General features: G+C 45.4%; 1 protein-coding gene across 1 annotated transcript in view; it reads left to right on the top strand.

The window, feature by feature from the left end:
* The window catches only part of LOC118090550 (unconventional myosin-X), a 78,645-nt gene that overhangs the window by 55,486 nt on the left and 4,780 nt on the right, over window positions 1–18,379 (top strand). Inside the window, exons 24-38 of the mRNA XM_035126417.2 lie at window positions 1,898–1,937; window positions 3,979–4,737; window positions 6,892–7,015; window positions 7,808–8,051; window positions 8,810–8,905; window positions 9,510–9,603; window positions 11,062–11,117; window positions 11,788–11,930; window positions 12,956–13,150; window positions 13,882–14,039; window positions 15,198–15,321; window positions 15,945–16,242; window positions 17,273–17,480; window positions 17,673–17,809; window positions 18,019–18,145. Of these exons, the coding sequence (XP_034982308.2) occupies window positions 1,898–1,937; window positions 3,979–4,737; window positions 6,892–7,015; window positions 7,808–8,051; window positions 8,810–8,905; window positions 9,510–9,603; window positions 11,062–11,117; window positions 11,788–11,930; window positions 12,956–13,150; window positions 13,882–14,039; window positions 15,198–15,321; window positions 15,945–16,242; window positions 17,273–17,480; window positions 17,673–17,809; window positions 18,019–18,145 (2,803 nt within the window). The remainder of the gene's footprint in view (window positions 1–1,897; window positions 1,938–3,978; window positions 4,738–6,891; window positions 7,016–7,807; window positions 8,052–8,809; window positions 8,906–9,509; window positions 9,604–11,061; window positions 11,118–11,787; window positions 11,931–12,955; window positions 13,151–13,881; window positions 14,040–15,197; window positions 15,322–15,944; window positions 16,243–17,272; window positions 17,481–17,672; window positions 17,810–18,018; window positions 18,146–18,379) is intronic.

The following is an 18,379-nucleotide window of genomic DNA, read 5'->3' as shown; positions in this document are numbered from 1 at the left end:
TAGCCTGAAGTGGAACAGTCCAAACAGGACTCTGTCTTTGATGTGTTTTGTATATTCAGCACCTTAAAAGAATAGTAACACAGTACCAAACTTCTATATCCAGGTGAGCCAAATTGTGCTCAGACAGACTTGAATTTGGTGACCTTTTAAAAAATGAATTATGGGAAGTAAGTCTGCATATACGGTATATGGTTCTAGTAGGGGAGGAGCCGTGCATGGCCCTGAAACATTACCCAACATCCTCTCTGCCTTTGCAGATTTTACCAGTTACTTCCTGCATTCTTTTTTGAGCCCAACCTCACTCATTTATAGCTGCAAGCTGATACTAAATTCCACGCTTAGTGAGAATTGTAGAACACACAGTGCTAATGACAGGGCTCATCTAGATGATACCACTAAGCTCAGACTTTTTCCTTTTGGGCACTCCTATACTCATTACAAGAGACTAGCTATGGAGGTTGCACAACTTACTCTGGTCAGGTGCTGGTCCCTGTGAGCCAGTTAGGCCAAGGTGGTTTGAAGCTTCCTGAATATCTAGACTCTGCAGAATTTGGAAGCCCCAAAGCAGCACACCTGGGCATGTCTTTTAGTCTATGGGCTGAAAGGATGACTAAGCACTAGGCTCTGATGTTGTCGCAGGACATCATTGCAGGTGGCTGGTTCAGGACTACAAGGGTGAGCACCACAGGTTGCAATGCAGTGGTAGTAACTGCTCCCTTTTAGCACTATGATCCTACTTTCTATAAACATAAATTTCATGAAATTAACAAATAAGGGTGTGTGGTTTCTAAACTACTTTTCATTTGAAGACATAACCTCCAAGTGGCACAACAATAGAATAACACAGCAGCAGTAGCATCTCAATAAAACATTGTGGGGGGAAACAACCTCATTAAAACTTCAGTACCATGTTTTTAATATATTTTTTGTTTGTAGTTCACCCAGGGAATATTGATTGATCAATTGCTATAGAAATTTGATTTATTATTATTATTAATGTGTACAGTTTCTCTGTCCCTGACATACACCCATTTGCAGTGAGCTTTTTTAAAAATATATATATAGGCATTGGGGTTTTTAAATTGTGTATGCGCCTAACACTGTTCCATATATGTTACCACAGTCAACAGCTCTGATAATAATGAAGTGATGATTACCAGCCAAGTTATTACTTTTACCCTTGGAAACTGATATCTGACTTTAGGGAGATGTGTATTTTTAGAAGGCTTCTTCTTTAGGGAAACTACTGCATAATACTTTTCTTTAAAAACAAAGTTTCAGAGCCCACATTATTTATTTATTCTAGAAGTCCAGCCTCCAATTCCCTTTCCTTGGCTTTGTGGTCAGTCAGGAGTCTTCAGTGTGACCTTGCCTCTATTCCACTCTGTCCAGTTTCTTAGCTTGTTCCTCAATCACAAGGGAAAGTCTTGACACAGCTGCACACTTCAAATTAAACCAAGCCTGATAGAATATGGCTGTCCTATGGGAAGAGGGTGCCTTCAGCTACCTTAAGCTTTGTTAAATTGTTGAGGCCCTCTAAGTTTGACTAAAGAGTATGTTCATATTACATTTTTTTATCCACTGTGAAGCAGCCTCCATTTCCCTCCACATGCATTCTGCATTGTGAATTGCTCCATGTGTGTTCAATAGCAGTCAGCATCTGTTCTGAAGCCTTACAAAAAAAAAAAACCCAACCAGCCTTCTGAAAACCGAAACCTTTCATTAATATAATAATGTCCCTTGGTTTAAAGGCTTTGTTACAGCTCACAAATTTTTTGATCTGGATGCAAATGACTGAGGCAGCGGTGTTATTTAAAACTTCATTGATTTCAGCAAATTTTCATGGCAAGCTGGATTGTAGATTTTATTGATGAGTTTGTTCTTTGTTTTTGAACAGAGAAAAAGAGCAACTTGAAGCAGCACTGCAGATGGCTCAGGTGTGTTCCACTATGACTCCCATCATATGCCTCTCATTTCAGAATACTAAGCAGAATACGAATACATGCTGGTGAACTTTGTTGCTTGACCTTTGCTTGACCTTTGTTGCTCTTTACAGGCTAACCCAAGATACTGTTTGCAGAATGCAGTGCTATGCTATGTTACGGTGACTCCATCCTCAGTCTAGATCAGGCATCCCCAAACTTCGGCCCTCCAGATGTTTTGGACTACAATTCCCATCACCCCTGACCGCTGGTCCTATTAGCTAGGGATCATGGGAATTGTAGGCCAAAACATCTGGAGGGGCCGCAGTTTGGGGATGCCTAGTCTAGATGATGCTCTACTCCTATAAAGTAATATAAACACCTAGGGTTGTATGCCAACAGGCATCAACTTGCACAACAGAACTTCCCTCACCTCTCCTCTTTCTTGAAGCTCACCACACATCCTCAAAATCTTCTCTAGAAGGTTTTGGAGCAGATTTTAGGGGTGTGCAAGGAGCAGATGGGGAAGTCCAATTGCACAAGTGGAGGTTTGTCGCATGAGCAGAATAACAGTGTTGGATATGTCCCTAGATGTTGAGTGTTACATGTAGCTTGATCCTAGGAATGGCGGTACAGTGTCATCTAGACTGAGGACAGTTTCAAAGTACTGTTATAAACAGAACTGCATTCTGCAAACACCGGATACAACCCATGGTTGTACAAATATAGTGGAATGTGTAAATGAGTTGCTGTGGGATCCTGATCAGGGTTAGGAATGTGGCATGTGGGGCGGTGGGTTTAACTCTTTCTTTTGTGCCAGAGTCCCATTGAAAAATACTGCCCTCCAGCTGCTCTTTGGCTCTGAATGAAAGCTTGCATTGGTCCCAGTGGAAATTCTCCCCTTGAACCAGGTAGAGGCTCAAGGGGCCCATTTTTTCCAAAATGGTGCAGGGGACTGCAGCTGAGAGGTGGAATCAGCAAAAAACACTTCCCCACTGACCCCTGTTCATTAATGAGATCTTCTGGTGGATCAAAGACACTTCCATCCAAGGCACATTTGAATCCAGCCTATTGTCACTTGGCTTGGAGATAGACCATAACCTTTTAAGAGAATTGGAAGTGGCCTGTGAGAGCCTTTGCTTCCCATGGTGTACAGTACAGATGCTTAGTTCTTTTGTCCCATGAGTACCTTGTTAAACAAGTTTGTTTGTTTAAAGCAATACAAAACAGCCAAAGACCAGTGGCAACGTGGTGTGAACATTCCCATTATAAAACAGTAAAGGGTAAAGGGACCCCTGACCATTAGGTCCAGTCGTGACCGACTCTGTGGTTGTGGCACTCATCTCGCGTTATTGGCTGAGGGAGCCGGCGTACAGCTTCCGGGTCATGTGGCCAGCATGACAAAGCCGCTTCTGGCGAACCAGAGCAGCACACAGAAACACCATTTACCTTCCCGCTGTTGCTGTACCTATTTATCTACTTGCACTTTGACGTGCTTTCGAACTGCTAGGTTGGCAGGAGCTGGGACCAAGCAACGGGAGCTCTCCCCGTCATGGGGATTCGAACCACCGACCTTCTGATCGGCAAGCCCTAGGCTCAGTGGTTTAACCCACAGCGCCACCCGCGTCCCTAACTCTCTCTTAAGCCACCTTAAACTTTATGGGGAGGACATAAAATTTTAAGTAAGCCTCATCTCCAGCCACTGTTGGAGGCTGTATGCCTCTGAATACCAGTTGCTAGGATCACAAGGGGTGAGAGAATGCTGTTGCGCTCAAGTCCTGCTTGCAGGCTTGACATGGGCATTTGGTTGGTCACTTTTGAGAGAACAAGATGCTGGATTAGATGGGCCATTGGCCTGATGCAGCCCTGATGCAGGGCTCTTCTTAGGTTCTCATGCCTTAGAACAATTAGAAGAAATGTTGCACATGCAGGGAGCAGAGGGAAGTGCCACTTGGCCGCCATGCAAGCTCCTGCTTTCTCAGATCTGTTACTGTGACTCCATTAAGGCTGATCTTTGTTTGTCATCTGTACCCCTTTGGGTGACCCTTTTTTCCAGATGGAGGCGCTAAGGACCCAAGAGGAAGACCAGCCTTTACAGGAAGAGGAGCAGCGTCAGATGGAGGAGATCCTGCGACTGGAGAGGGAGATTGAGAAGCTGCAGTGGCAGCAGAAGACTGACCACATCACCTGTGAGAACACCAAGAACGAGATAAAGCGGCAGCGGGAAGAGGAGATCCAGAGGCTGGAGAAGGAGGCGTCCAGGGTCGCGCAGGAGTTCCTGGAGCTGCTGGATTTTGGGAATTTGGATGAGAGCGTGCAAGGCTTCGAGCACTCTCTGTCCAACGAAGGGACCCTCAACATTGAATGCAGCCTTGTAGCTCCCCTGGCTGAGGAAGAAGAAGACGAGGGCTTTCCTGCAGATGAAGAGGGACCACCAGTTCCCAGCCCAAGTCTCCTGAACCAGGACAGCAGCACAAGAACCAGTGACAACTATTACTCCGAGGAAGATGCTTCTCCGAATATGCCAGTGCCTAGGAAGGGAGAGAAGGAGGAGGGCAACTCTGCAAGCCCTCAGAAGGAGCAGCCCATGGAAAGCATCTACCAGGCGGCCTCGGAAATCCTGCAGAGTGACAATGGGGACTCGGAAGAGCCAATTTACAGCTTGCCTCCAGATGTGGAGTCTGACTATGACCACGAGGAGTTTGATGGCAGTGGAGAGGCTGGCAGCACGTCCGCTGAGCCCCTGAATGGGGAGGAGGCCTTGCGCAATTCCCACAGCAATGGCATGGATTCCAACCGCGGCAGCTTGGACTCGGTAAGGGCCGTTTGCCTTGAAGCAAAAAACAGATCCTGCTCTGAAGCAGGAAGTGTTTTTTTTCCTTTTTATCTTTCCTGTGCAAGTTTGGCACCTAAGTTCTCTCTTGTGTTAACTAGTAACATGTTCCTTAGGGTTAAAAGGAAGACTGAAGAAAACATTCACAGCCATTGCATTTCATCATGATGCTTGTGAACACGTTTCTGCTCCCTCCCATCCATAGGATTGCCTAGTTTCATCTTGTATAACTGTCCAATCCTTGTGGTCTCTCATACACATCTCCCAGCTTGGTTTCATTGGAAAATTTAATCCACACTCTTCCTGTTTGCAATCCAAGTTGCAAACAAAAAAGAAAGGGGGAAATGTAGTGAATAAAATAAGTCCCAAGACTGATTCCTAAAGAACTCTGCTTTTTCTTGCAAGCTGACCTTGGAACTTTTTCAGTCTTCCCTTGTCTCAGGATGTGGTTTTGAAGGTACAGGATGCAATAGCTTGGATGAAGCCAAGCAGTTCTGGGCTTGGGCAATGCCTGGATGGGAGACATCCAGGGAACTGTGTGTGTTGCCTTGAGTTCCATCATAGAAGAAAGGCAGGATATAAATATAATGGAAGAAAGGCAGGATATAAATAATAAAATATAGGCACAGGATTTTGTTTTGTTTTTAAGTGTTAAAATCCATTGTGTTGTGTTTCCTTTAACCCAGGGGTAGCCTTTGGGCTCCAGCTCCCATTAGCCTCAGCCAGCATGGCTCAATGGTCAGGGATGCTGGAAGTTGTAGTCCAACAACATTCGGAGGAAATCACATTGACTGCATTAACCTATTGGTTACTTTACCCATTTTCTGCTGTGTTTGTATTTTTCTGTGGGATACTAAAAGCTTACTTGCACAACTAGTGTGTCTGTGCGCACATGTTTGCATATGCATCCCATATATGCACATACATTTCCCATTTGTTCTTCACATCTTCATGCACATTTGTATGTTTTTATATATGTTGGAATGTGGATTTTGTGCCTGGTGTTGGTGCATTACTTGCAGCTACAATTACTGTACAGTATGGGTGTTTGTGTCTGTCAGATTTAAAGGGGAACTTACTGGATATTGTTTGACCCGATTAATCATGTACACAACAGCCACTGTCCCCGAGAACACACTCATTGTGTGAACCTTTTGGGGGTGATCTTAAAAAGGGAATTCATGTACTTTAGAAGCTATCCCATGTAGAATGGCAGTTCACCTGTTTAATCTATTTAATGCCTTTGTGCTGCCCATAAGGGCATATTGTGTGCGTGTGTGTGGTTGTGTGTAAAGTTGTAGCTTTTCACATGATCTGCTGCAGAAGGGGGTTAGGACCCCCCCCCCGAAAGGGGATAATGAGAGAGAGACACAGAAGCTGAGATGGTCAGAATGCATTTGGCTGAACATCAGAGAAACTATTGCAATAGAAAATTGGAGGTTCTTAAAGCAGATAGTTCCAAAATGGAAATAGAGGCCAAAGTCCACATGTTGGCAACTGAGTATGGCAGGTTTTGGCCTTTGCCTTGAAATCACACACCCACTTTAGATAATTCTTGCTTCTGTATGGTTATCATACTACCTGCATAGCTGCCAAGTATCCCGTATCCGCCGGGAAAACCCCTTTTTTCTTACCGTTTCCCGGCAGTCTCCCGTTTGGCGGAAAATCCCGGCATTGTCCCTTTAATTTGCTTCTTCCCGGCGGCCATTTTTCTGGTGCCGCTTTGCCCTTCTATGGGCACCAGAAAATGGCGGCGCTGGCGTCGGAAGTCGCTTCCGCGCATGACCGGACGTTGCGTGACGCGACTTCCGGTTGCGGTTTGCCCTTCTATGGGCATCAGAAAATGGCGTCGCCGGCGTCGGAAGTCGCTTTTACGTGTTTCCGGTCATGCGCGGAAGCGACTTCCGGCGCTGGCGCCGCCATTTTCTGGTGCCCATAGAAGGGCGAAGCGCCACCGGAATTTGCGTCACGCAACTTCCGGTTATGCGCGCGCTGCCGATCCCGGATCTTTACGATCCGGACTTGGCAGCTATGTACCTGGCCAGCTCAGCACTCAGATCTGTAGTGGAAGTGCGATAGGACTTGGCAGGTTGTGCTGCTTTGTTTCTGGAGGGTAACCATTCTTTTTGCCTCCAGTTTCTAGACAGTGAGGATGAAGGGGATGCTTATATGGACACGGATGAAGAATTCTGCAGCAGCCGGGTCACTGTGCTTAATGGATCGGGGCCAGCCTATTTTCACAGCTATCTCTACATGAAAGGCAAGCAGCTTTGTCAGTCCCCTAAGCTGAGCCATTTCCCCCTGCTCTCAATCCCCTCTCATCTCCCCTCAGTATTTGCTCCCTGTTTTGCTGTTTTGTTCTTCTTCATTTCCTAGATAGTCAGTAAGGCTTTTCGTCAAGGAGGGATTAGAAGGGACCTTGGTTGCTTTGCATTGGCATCCACATAAAGGCTGTGATATCCAGTCCCAAGTGTTTGGTCTTTATGGGCATGTACAGATGATAACAGTTTTTAGAGATGGCAGAGGCCCTGTTGTGGAACATGCTTGAAGTGATCTGGCAGCACTGTGAAGCACTATTTGGGGTGGTAGTAAGGGGGTGGATAAATGAAATTAACGCTTGATGCTACAAAATTTGCATTTATAAAATAGAAAGTGGTCTTAGTGGGGAGGGAGGAGGCACCATTTGGGCCTCACTTCAGGTAACATATCTCATGCTAGTTTTGTGTGGGCTTGTGCAAGTACACACATTTACCTCCCCATTCCCAATTTTACTTTGGTAACTGGCAGACCAGGGTTTGTTTTTTTAGGGTTGTAGGGGGAGGTAGTAATACGTAGTACATTGCAGCTAATGCCACTGTGATAAAGTTGTGCATGCTTTTGCATGTTAGCATTCTGTCTCTACAGGAGGCCCTACATTTTTCAGGGAACTGTTATGACCAAGGGCAGGAAGATACACTTGCCACTGTCTTTGTCAGGTGCTTGTGGAGTGCAGGATGGGGACATTCTGGTGGTGCAGTAACTTTGACTGTGTCTCTCTTCTCTTCCTTGCAAGGGGGCCTGATGAACCCCTGGAGACGGCGCTGGTGTGTCCTGAAGAACGAGGCCTTCATGTGGTTTCGAGCCAAGCAAGAGGCCTTGAAGTCGGGCTGGCTTTACAAGAAGGGAGGAGGCATGTCCACGCTGTCTCGCCGGAATTGGAAACGGCGCTGGTTTGTGCTGAGAGAGGCCAAGCTGATGTACTTTGAGAATGACAGTGAAGAGAAGCTGAAAGGGACAATTGACATCAGGAAGGCCAAGTATGGGACACTATTATGTCTGTAAGCCCTAGGGATAAATCAATATCCCACTCCTGCCATTGTTGGTAACACAAGATGTTTGGGGAATCCTTAACAACCTGGGTCTGAGGGGAAATTGTTTGACTCCTTAAGTCCTGTGGGACATCTTTAGGCCTGAGGCTGTTAGAGAGGGTGGGGCCTTAGAGCCCCTTACCTGAGTGCAAGGGTTATTTTTAAAGCTTCAGGACCAGGCCCGTGCAGAGCTTAATTGAGGCCTGGGGCGGGAGTCTTGTTCTTGGCATGATAGCTTAAGTCTGGCAGGCCCCTGGTGGGATGCCCTAGCCGGTTTAGCCCTCTGAGGCCTGTGAAAAGTGCAATTGACTCCCACACACACACCTGCATGGGCCTATTTAGGACTAATTTGAGAATTTTCTTGTATCAAATTTTGCCCCACGTTCTTGCGCACTCCTCCTGGCCTCTTTTGTCAGTACCCTTCAACTTGAATTGGTTTAGCTCTCTCTTTGCCCACATTAAAAGTCTTTTCAGTGATGTTGCCCTTGCAGTGGATCCTTATCAACACAGCAGGCAGTGCCCTCATTCCCACACCAGCCTGTCACCTTACTTCGTCTTTGGGTGCTGTTGCTTCCTTGTTCTCGAGTATTTTCAAGAGATCGGGGAAGCGCTGAGCCTCCTTGAGACCAGGCAGGCCAATGGAGATGGATGCCAAACATAGACAAACTGCCTTTTCATCCTGGTTCTTCACACTTGTTGTTTTTCAGGGAGATTGTGGATATTCACGAAAAAGAGAATGCCCTTGATATTGTGACAAGTGATCGAATTTACCACATAGTGGCAGAATCACCAGAGGATGCCAGGTAGGGGATGCAGGGATAAATGTGTGTTTTTCTCATAAAGTTTCTGCTTTTCCCCAAGGCGAGTTGTGGGAGATCTGGAAGCAACACCACTCCCTTGATGTTGTGCTCTAAATAGAGAAGCAGTTATAATAATAGGGAAAGGCAGGAGAGTGGAAGATGAATCATGATATAGGTGTTATCAAATCATTGTTTCAGTCTTTGTATGAGGTTATCAGTATTAGTAAATATATTTAATTACTTCTATGATGCTTTGTATACAACTGCATATTAATTATAGTATTCTAGACTATTAAAAATTAACCATTTCAGTAATGAATACCCTGTTTCTCCAAAAATAAGACGTAGCCATAAAATAAGACGTAGCAGGATTTTTAAGTATTCAAGGAATATTAGCCATACCCTGAAAATAAGACATAGTGATAGGCGCAGCAGCAATGCCAGCCGCGGCAGGAGGAGGAAAAAAATAAGACATCCCCTGAAAATAAGCCATAGTGGGGGGGGGGGGTTGAGGAAAAATAAATATAGGACGGTGTCTTATTTTCGGAGAAACACGGCATATACAGGTTGTTTTTTTAAGTGTCTTCTGCTTCTGTCTTTCTTACAGTGACTGGTTTAATGTCCTGAGCCGTGCGCATAGTGCTACAGAGCAACAGCTGAGAGAGATGCAGGATGAACAAGCCAACCCAAAGAATGCTGTGGTGAGTGGTGGGTCAAGTAGAACCTTGAAACTGTCACTCTTCTGGCTGCCTAGCAGCTGATGAAGGATGTTCCTAGGCATTTGGTTGTCCACTGAGAACAAGATGCAGGACTAGATCGGCCGTTGGCCTGATCCAGCATCTGGGCTCTTCTTACATTCATCAGTAATCATGGGCACCCTTTTACAGAACTGAGTTTGAAATTAAAGGGAGGCTACCTGAAGGATTTAATGCCCTCAGCTAGTTTGATGGCAGGTATAGTGGGCAAAGGACATGTCTGGGGCAGGATTTGGGCAAAGGGATTATGATTTGGGCAAAGGGATTATGATCTTTGTGGGAAGTGGTGTGTACACCAAGTGTCATTTGGAGACCCTCCAGGACTGTCATCTTCAAAGAATTATTTAGGGGGAAGGGACATGGGAACCCCATTTTGTTAATTAAACGAGAGCAAGTATGTCTTCATTTAGGGCCTGACACCATCAAAGCCCAGGAACTGTAGCTTGCAAATGGAAGGGGAAGGTGGGCTTTTAAAATTCCACTCTTGATAGCAGCATGCTTGAAGTTGTTAGGGTGCATTTCAGGGTGATTCCAGACAGAAGGTGTTATGTTACAGATAACTGAATCAGCATATCTGACCCGTGCATGCCGTATTGGGGCTGTACTGATCACTGCTAATCGGAACAGTAGATTGGGATCTAGCAGGGTGTGTGTGGGAAACGCAGTCTAAATCTGCAACGGGAAACTATAACCACCCCATGCTAGCTGGTACTTTTTCCCTTGGAGGTATCTTCCCCGATGCTTCTTCGATTTTACAGTGTGTGTGTCTACATAAGATAAATGTATGCACACATACATAAAAGGAGAGCTCATTCACACACCAGTATAAGGACTTATGGGAAGGGGGAGTGCCATGTCTCACGTCTGGCAGAATCTTAGCATGCACACATTGAAACCTGGTTGTCCATAGAGGTCAGAGGCTTTTGATCCACACAGTCATTCATTCCTACAGGACCTCCAGATGTTGGGATTACAGTCCCATCATCTCTCATCATTGACCATGCTGTTTCAGGCCACTGGGAGTTGTAGTCCAAAGCATCTGGAGGGCAACAGGTTGAGGAAAATTGCCCTCTAGGAGAAAGTAAAGGGGTGCACTTAGGGACTCAGCATGTTCACTGCCTTCTGGTGACACCAACAATTATGAATGCGGCCTACTTCTAACTGCAGAGCCACATCGTTATTGTTATTGCTGCTGTCTTCCACAAACTTCCCAATGTGATGTACAAAAGATAATAAAAACAGCTAAAAATCAGTTTAAAACAGCAGGGGGGAAACAAGATGAATTTAAAAGCAATAGAAAGTGGATGCCTATGTGTGGATCACACTGGAATAGAACAGAATGGTAGGAACTGGATCTTGCATATATCTAGAAGTTTGTTCCATTTTGTTGTTGTTGTTTTAAAGGGAACCCTGGACGTGGGGCTCATAGACTCAGTCTGTGCTTCTGACAATCCTGACAGGTAGGCTACAGCTGAGTTCCTCTTTCTGTGTGCTTTTTCATTTTGTGATTTTCAAATATTTTTGGTGCAGCAACAATTGTGTAACGGGAAAATATTTAAACCCATCTACTGCATATTTGAGTAAATATAAATGCAACAGATAAGGAGCTACTTAAAATGCCTCCAGTCAGTATAAATATCTCCCAAATGGCTGTGTTTATTTTTAGTGACTGGCCATTGGCTCCAGAAGCTCCTTGAAGCATTTGCTTTCCTCTTAATAAAGTCTAGTTGCTGTGGCTTTGAGTTCTTGAGCTCAGGGTGTTTCATACTTCAGGAAAGTATGTGCAACTACACACTACCTGCCCTATGAGCTAAAGTTGTGCATGCTCCGCAGAGAGATGACTGCTTTTATGGCACAGTACCATCATGAGTCTGGGCAAAAAACAAACAAACAAACAAACAGATTTGTATCTGAAGAAGTGTGCATGCACACGAAAGCTCATACCAAAATAAAAACTTAGTTGGTCTTTAAGGTGCTACTGAATGAATTTTTTTTTTGTTTCAACTCAGACCAACACGGCTACCTACCTGTAACTAAAACAGATTTGTGTTGCGGCTTTGGAAAAATATTAATATTGATGATGATGATGTTGACGACGAGATACTAATTTTGATGATGGTGATTTTTCAGGCCAAACTCCTTTGTGATCATCACAGCAAATAGAGTCATTCACTGCAACAGTGACATCCCTGAAGAGATGCACCACTGGATCTCCCTCCTGCAGAAGCCCAAAGGCGAATCCCGGGTTGATGGGCAGGAGTTTCTTGTGAGAGGTATGAAGGCAAGATGAAAGAGCTGGCCAAATATATTGTGCCTGAGGCAGAACACCTAAACAGTACCCTCCTTGTCCCAGTAGTGGTAATAATACAAATAAGCCATTTGCTGGCCTTTGAGGCAGCCTATCTCACCATAGCACTAGTTGCTACAGCCATGGCACAGCTCACTCTTCCAAAGTGATAATGGCATTTCCCACTTTATAAATGGGATATGAAGCTACTGATGACCACCAGAACTGATGCAATATAGTGGCTAATAACATGCAGTGGTAAGAAAGCCTCCAGTTCAAATCTCCCCTCATCCAGGGATTCTCTAGGTGGCCATGGGCAAGTTTGCTGCTTTCTTTGCCTCAACCCCACCTGTTCATATTGGCATTGCAGGATGCTTGTAAGGATTTGCTAAGATGAAGCCACCATAGTCTTAATGTTCTAACAGCAGTGTATAAGTGTTAAGACCTGAGGAATGTATTTACACCCTTTAAGCGTGGGTTTCACTGACAAGATACCCAGGATTAGCAGTAGAGTATTTAATCTGAGGAATGAAGAAAGCAGACTGAAGTTTGAGGTAATGTGATTCATCCCAGTAATTAAATGCATTCCCATCCATCTCTCAAAATTCCCACCCACCACCCCAACCATCATTCAGCACTTTCTTCAGCTGCCCCCTCCCACTTGCTTTAACATTCTGTACCCCAAGCAGTCTCCTCCTGCCCCCTCACTTCCCTCCAAACAGAAACGCCAAACATGGTTCATTAAAAGCTCTTTATGTGGTTGAAGTGTGTTACCTAAACACTTAAGTTGTTTGTTTGCTTGCTTGCTTGCAATGCATGCTCGTGATAGTGAAGCCAGGAAGTCAGCTGGGGGACCTGAAAGTTTAGACTGAATTGTGCCTCCTCCTTCCTCTGTTCTTTAAAAGGGAACAGGAATTTGAAAGTATCCAGCAGCACCCTGTTTACAGGAGAGCAAACTCGATTTCTTGAATTTCAGTTCCATTTGGCCTTGTTGTCCCTCTTTCCCGTCAGGCTGGCTTCATAAGGAGGTCCAGAGCAGTAGCAAGACCTCTTCCCTGAAGGTGAAGAAACGCTGGTTTGTGCTGACCAACACTGCCCTTGATTACTATAAATCGTCCGAGCGCACAGCCACCAAGCTTGGGACACTGGTGCTCAACAGCCTCTGCTCAGTGGTCCAGCCTGATGAAAGGGTCTTCAAAGAAACAGGTAAGGAAGGGGAAAATATGTTCTTTGTGTGCCACTGTCCTTCTCTGGAGTGTTCATTGCCATTCTTCACCATTTTGGGCACATCTATAAATGTGTGGAATATCATTTTGGTCATTTGTAATAGGACACAGTCCTGGCAAACTATGGGGAGGGTCTGTATTTTGCATGTAGAGGGTCCCAGCTTCAATCCTCATTTCAAAGGATCCAGCATCAGCGCTTGGGAGAATCTCTGCTTGAGAGACCAGCTGCTAGTATTGGGATAGATGGGACCATGGCTGGACTTTGTATGATGCAGATCACATGTTCATATGCCTGTGTCTGTTCTGCATTCATAGCTGGTAAGGCCCGAAAAGAATTCCTGAACTGGCTCTGTTCATCCTACAAACCATAACAGTTAATTTGCTGGTTTCTTTGGAGTGAAATAGCATTTGTGTCATGGGAATGATGGCACAGAGTGAGTCCTGTGTGGTTAAGTTAGTGCTTCATGGGCTAAGCCAATCAAGTCCACAAAGGAATATCAGGGGCTTTCTGTAGACCCCTTTGGGTGCCACTGGCCAGTTTAGATCACACGGCAACTGCATCATGTCATGAGCAACTGATAAGAGCGCAGTCAACATTGCCACTAGGATCTGGCCTCTGCCACCTCACACTTTTCTCTCTTGTCGTATCATTTGTCATCTCAATTACTCCAAGATTGGGCAGTAGTTGTCTGTTTCTGTTTGTGCCTTCAGGCTACTGGAACATCACTGTGCATGGCAGAAAGCACTCGTACCGGCTCTACACAAAGCTGTTGAATGAAGCCATGCGCTGGGTCTCCGCCATCCAAGGAGTCATTGACAGCAAGGTTCCCATTGAAACACCCACGCAGCAGCTGATTCGGGACATTAGGGTAAGTGCCTCTAACTCTCAATCGCACATGAGTATGAGCTCTATAGCCAGAGTACTAAGATCCCCTTATATTCACAGGTTTAAGATATTAAGGTAAATGAGCTTTCCTTGCTCTTTTCATATACAACCTTTTAGGATTTGCTCATGTGTGTGTAAATACCCAGGTATATGAGCTTCCCTCCCATTATTTGCATCATTCTGCTCAGTTCAGAAGTAGAGATGTCCCTTGGCACTTTCCCTTTCTTCCTGCCCCTCTTCTTGGTATATGATTTCTCTCTGCACACACGTTGGAATAATCAAAAACAAGAATGTAACATTTTTTACACAAAGGACAGGGTCTATTAATTCTTTAGTAGGTCTGGATTCTACAAAGGACTCTGGTAGAATCCCTCTTTCAGTGGGAATAGGGTGTTAAGGCACATTTATATGTGCAGGATAATCCAAAGGCTGCACATTTTCATGTGAGAGTCATAGCTCAGTGGCGGATCACATTGTTTGAATACAGAACGTCCCTGGTACAATACCTGACATCTTCCATGAAAGTATCAGGGCTGAGGAAAACCTCTCAGACCTTGGAGGGCAGCTGCCGGTCAGAATAAAGAACACTGGCTGAACCAGTAGTTCGACTGTACAGAAGGCAGCTTTATGTGTTTGTATTATAGGGAACCCTCCATTCAGCTACAAAGAAGCACCTTTTGTAATGTTCTCTCTGAAGTTTGCTGTTTGGCCCCCACTTTTCAGGGAGACAGATGGAAATACATATACACTTGGTTAGATTACACACACACACACACACAAAATTAAAATAGGCAGAAGGGTGTAGATGCATATTTTATTCAACAACAACTAAAAGCAATATGATCTGTCAGAACATGGCATGTTTCTAAATATTCATAATTCCTTTTGATGAAAGGGATGTTGTTGGCCTGGGATACTCTGGATATTCTGTGGAATAAAGTGATCTACAAATCCTTCAATGGAGTTGCTTTGGCAGTGTCCCCTGTTGCTGACCAGCATGCCATTTTTGCTGTACAACTGTTGTTTTATCTCTTCTGTAATGGACTGGGAGCACTTCCATTTAATAGTGCAATTAGATGTTTGGCGGGAAAGAGTGAAGCCCTGTAAAGGTAACCTCTACTTGCCCACCCCTTCCTTTCAGGAGAACAGCGTGAACCCTGAAGTGGTAGAACAGATCTACCGGAGGAATCCTATCCTGAGATACACCCAGCACCCCTTGCACTCACCGCTTCTACCACTGCCATATGGGGATGTTGGGGTCAACTGTGAGTGACATGGTGGCTTTCGAGGATGCAATGTCAAGGGTTCAAAAGGAATAATCTTTGAGAGGATGGGATGGGACTGAGGCAGAATCTTGCCGGGATGAAGGTCATCCAGCTTTACAGTGCAACCCAATATACATGTTTCCTCAAAAGTAGGGTCAACTTCAGTGCGACTTACTTCTTAGCTGAGTGTGCACAATAATTACTCAGAAGTAAGTCTCAGTGGGCCTTACATCCTAATAAACATGCATAGAACTGCACGGTAAATCAGAGTTATTGTGTTGACTCCGGCTGAACTCTGATGCGGGAAAAAACAGTGGGAAGATGCAGTGAACTTACCCAGTGGAATGGATTTCACTAGCTGATATACAAATAATTGTGCATTAAGAAAGGAGCAGAATCATAGCCCTATCATGTAACCTTTTCTAATGGGGGGGGGATTGAATTGTCTCTCAAGTGACTTTTGAGTAGTGATAATTGTCAGAGGAGTTTCCTTTCTCCTCTGGATTGTGGGCATGAGCAAATGTGTTTCTTGGAGTGATGAACTACCAGCTGGCCAGCCCGTAGTTGGAGGACATACTGACTGCCTTCTCTTGCCTTGTTTGTTCCGCCTCCTCCCACTGCAGTGCAGCAAGAGAAAGGCTACAGCAGCCTCCAGGATGAAGCAATGAAGATCTTTAACTCCCTTCAGGAGATCGAGACAGTCTCTGACCCCATCCCCATTATCCAGGGCATTTTGCAGACCTGCCATGATCTCAGGCCCCTCCGGGACGAGGTGTACTGTCAGCTGATCAAGCAGACAAACCACGTGCCGCAGCCCAACAGCCCGGGGAACCTTCACCACTGGCAGCTGATGACCTGCATGAGCTGCACCTTCCTGCCCAGCAGAGGAATCCTCCGTTACCTCAAGTTCCACCTCAGAAGGTAAGAACCATCCTGGAGGAATTTCTCTGCAATTTTAGCTAGCTCACTGACTCCAGAGCACTGAGGAATACATTACACAGCACCATTCACTGCAGACATATAGAAACATGGGACGGCTGCTTCATATTGAGGCAGCCCATCAGTCTGACTAGCTCAGTATTATCTCCACTGAAGGGCAACAGCTCTCCAGGATTCAGTCCCAGCTGGAGATAGAACCAGGAAACTTCTGCATGCAAAACAGGAGGCCCTTTGCCTAATACGTGGATCCTTAGAGTTCATTGCAGAGGCCACACACACACACACACCCCAATTTACCTCTACCTTGCTTTGTGAAAACTCCAGTGCTTCCTGTACTACTGTCCCTCATACCTGCTTTCTACTAAGCAGCAGTGCCAAGCTGGTCCTGATCTTTTTATCAAAGGTGTAGATATTGGTCTCACAAGGCAGAAAATAGTAAATAGCCTCTGTCCAAATGAATGAAATTTGCTTATATTAAGCGATACAACATCTTCATAAGCAGTAGGTAGCCCACAGCCTCTTGAGTTGGCTTAGCCTCGCTATACAAATGACATGGTTCTAGATCAGTGTTTCTCAACCTTTTTTGGGCCACGGCACACTTGTTCCGTGAAAAAAATCACGAGGCACACCACCGTTTAAAAAGTTTAAAAAATTAACTCTGTGCCGCCCTATATTATAATTATGACTGTAAGAAACACTTGCCAAATATTGCTTTCCGGTGGGTCAGCGCTGTGTATTGGCGGCCGCCAGGCTCGTTTGCACTGAGCTTTGGGAAAGAGGAGAAATATTGCTTTCCGGCGGGTCATTGCTGTATATTGGCGGCCGCCAGGCACGTGACAATGCAAATCGCCCTTCTCGTCGCTGCACGTCGTGGCACACCAGCCAGCGTCTCGCGACACACTAGTGTGCCGCGGAACAGCAGTTGAGAAACGCTGTTCTAGATCAAAGTTTGTTTCACGACAGAATGGCAATGTTATTTACCTCTTCTCTTTCCTCACCCTCTCTCAACCAGAGTAAAAGATCTCTTCCCAGGCACTGAAATAGATCGGTATTCTCAGTTCATCACTGATTCACTGAAGAGAACCAAGAGCAGGGAGTTTGTCCCCTCCCAGGAGGAAATACAGGCCCTCATCACCCGGGAGGAAATGACCACCACTGTCTACTGCCACGGAGGAGGTTCCTGTCAAATTACCATCAATTCTCATACCAGTGCCGGAGAGGTAAGAACGAAGGCAGAATTTGCAAGGCAAAGTTGTCCAGCTTGCTTCAGATGGCCTCTACTAGCAGAAGTGGAGGGAAAATCTCTCTCTCTCTTACTCTCTCTTAGTCCAGCCTGTTTGCATCTGTCTGAGAGGTTCCTTGTGCAACCAAATCCTTTGTGGAGTGATGTGGTCTCTCTCCTCCCTTTGTAGGTGGTAGAGAAGCTGATCCGGGGGTTGGCCATGGAAGATAGTCGGAACATGTTTGCCCTCTTTGAACGCAACAAGCATGTGGACAAGGCCATAGAGAGTCGGGTGATTGTAGCTGATGTTCTGGCCAAGTTTGAGAGGTAGGTGTTTCACAGAAATAATCCTCCTGTTTAGCATTCGGGAATCTGATACTTTCTAAACAAGAAGGCCTTCTGCCATGTTGCTAGTCCTCTGTGACCTTATGGCAGGGTGCTACGGAGATGCTGTTTTCAGAGGCAGATGCTACATGTAGACCAGCTCCTCTTAACCAACGAACCAGATGGTAACCAGCTTCTTCCTCATCTCTTAGACTTGCTGGGTCCGTGGAAGAGGAGGATGAGGATGGGCACTGGCAGCTCTACTTTAAACTGTATTGTTTCTTGGATGTTGAAAATGTTCCCAAGGAAGGGGTGGAATTTGCTTTCATGTTTGAACAGGTAAGTCTTCGCATGGGAAAGAATAAGCAGGTGGGTGGCTGAGTGGGTGGCTGGGTCAAGCCAGGGTTGTGAGAATTTGCCTTCAACAGCCCGTTTCTATTAGACTGAGTTGTTCATCTTGACTTATAAGGCAATATACATAAGTTAATTATAATTCCAAAGGGGGTAACCCTAGGCATTGGAACGGTCTCTGGAAGCATACAGCCTTTGGATAAAACATATTTTAGTTAGCTA

The sequence above is a fragment of the Zootoca vivipara genome, chromosome 1, assembly GCF_963506605.1.
Source record: "Zootoca vivipara chromosome 1, rZooViv1.1, whole genome shotgun sequence".
Classification (NCBI taxonomy): domain Eukaryota; kingdom Metazoa; phylum Chordata; class Lepidosauria; order Squamata; family Lacertidae; genus Zootoca; species Zootoca vivipara.
The sequence above is the reverse complement of the archived record's forward strand: the minus strand, read 5'-3'. Positions and strand labels throughout refer to the sequence as shown.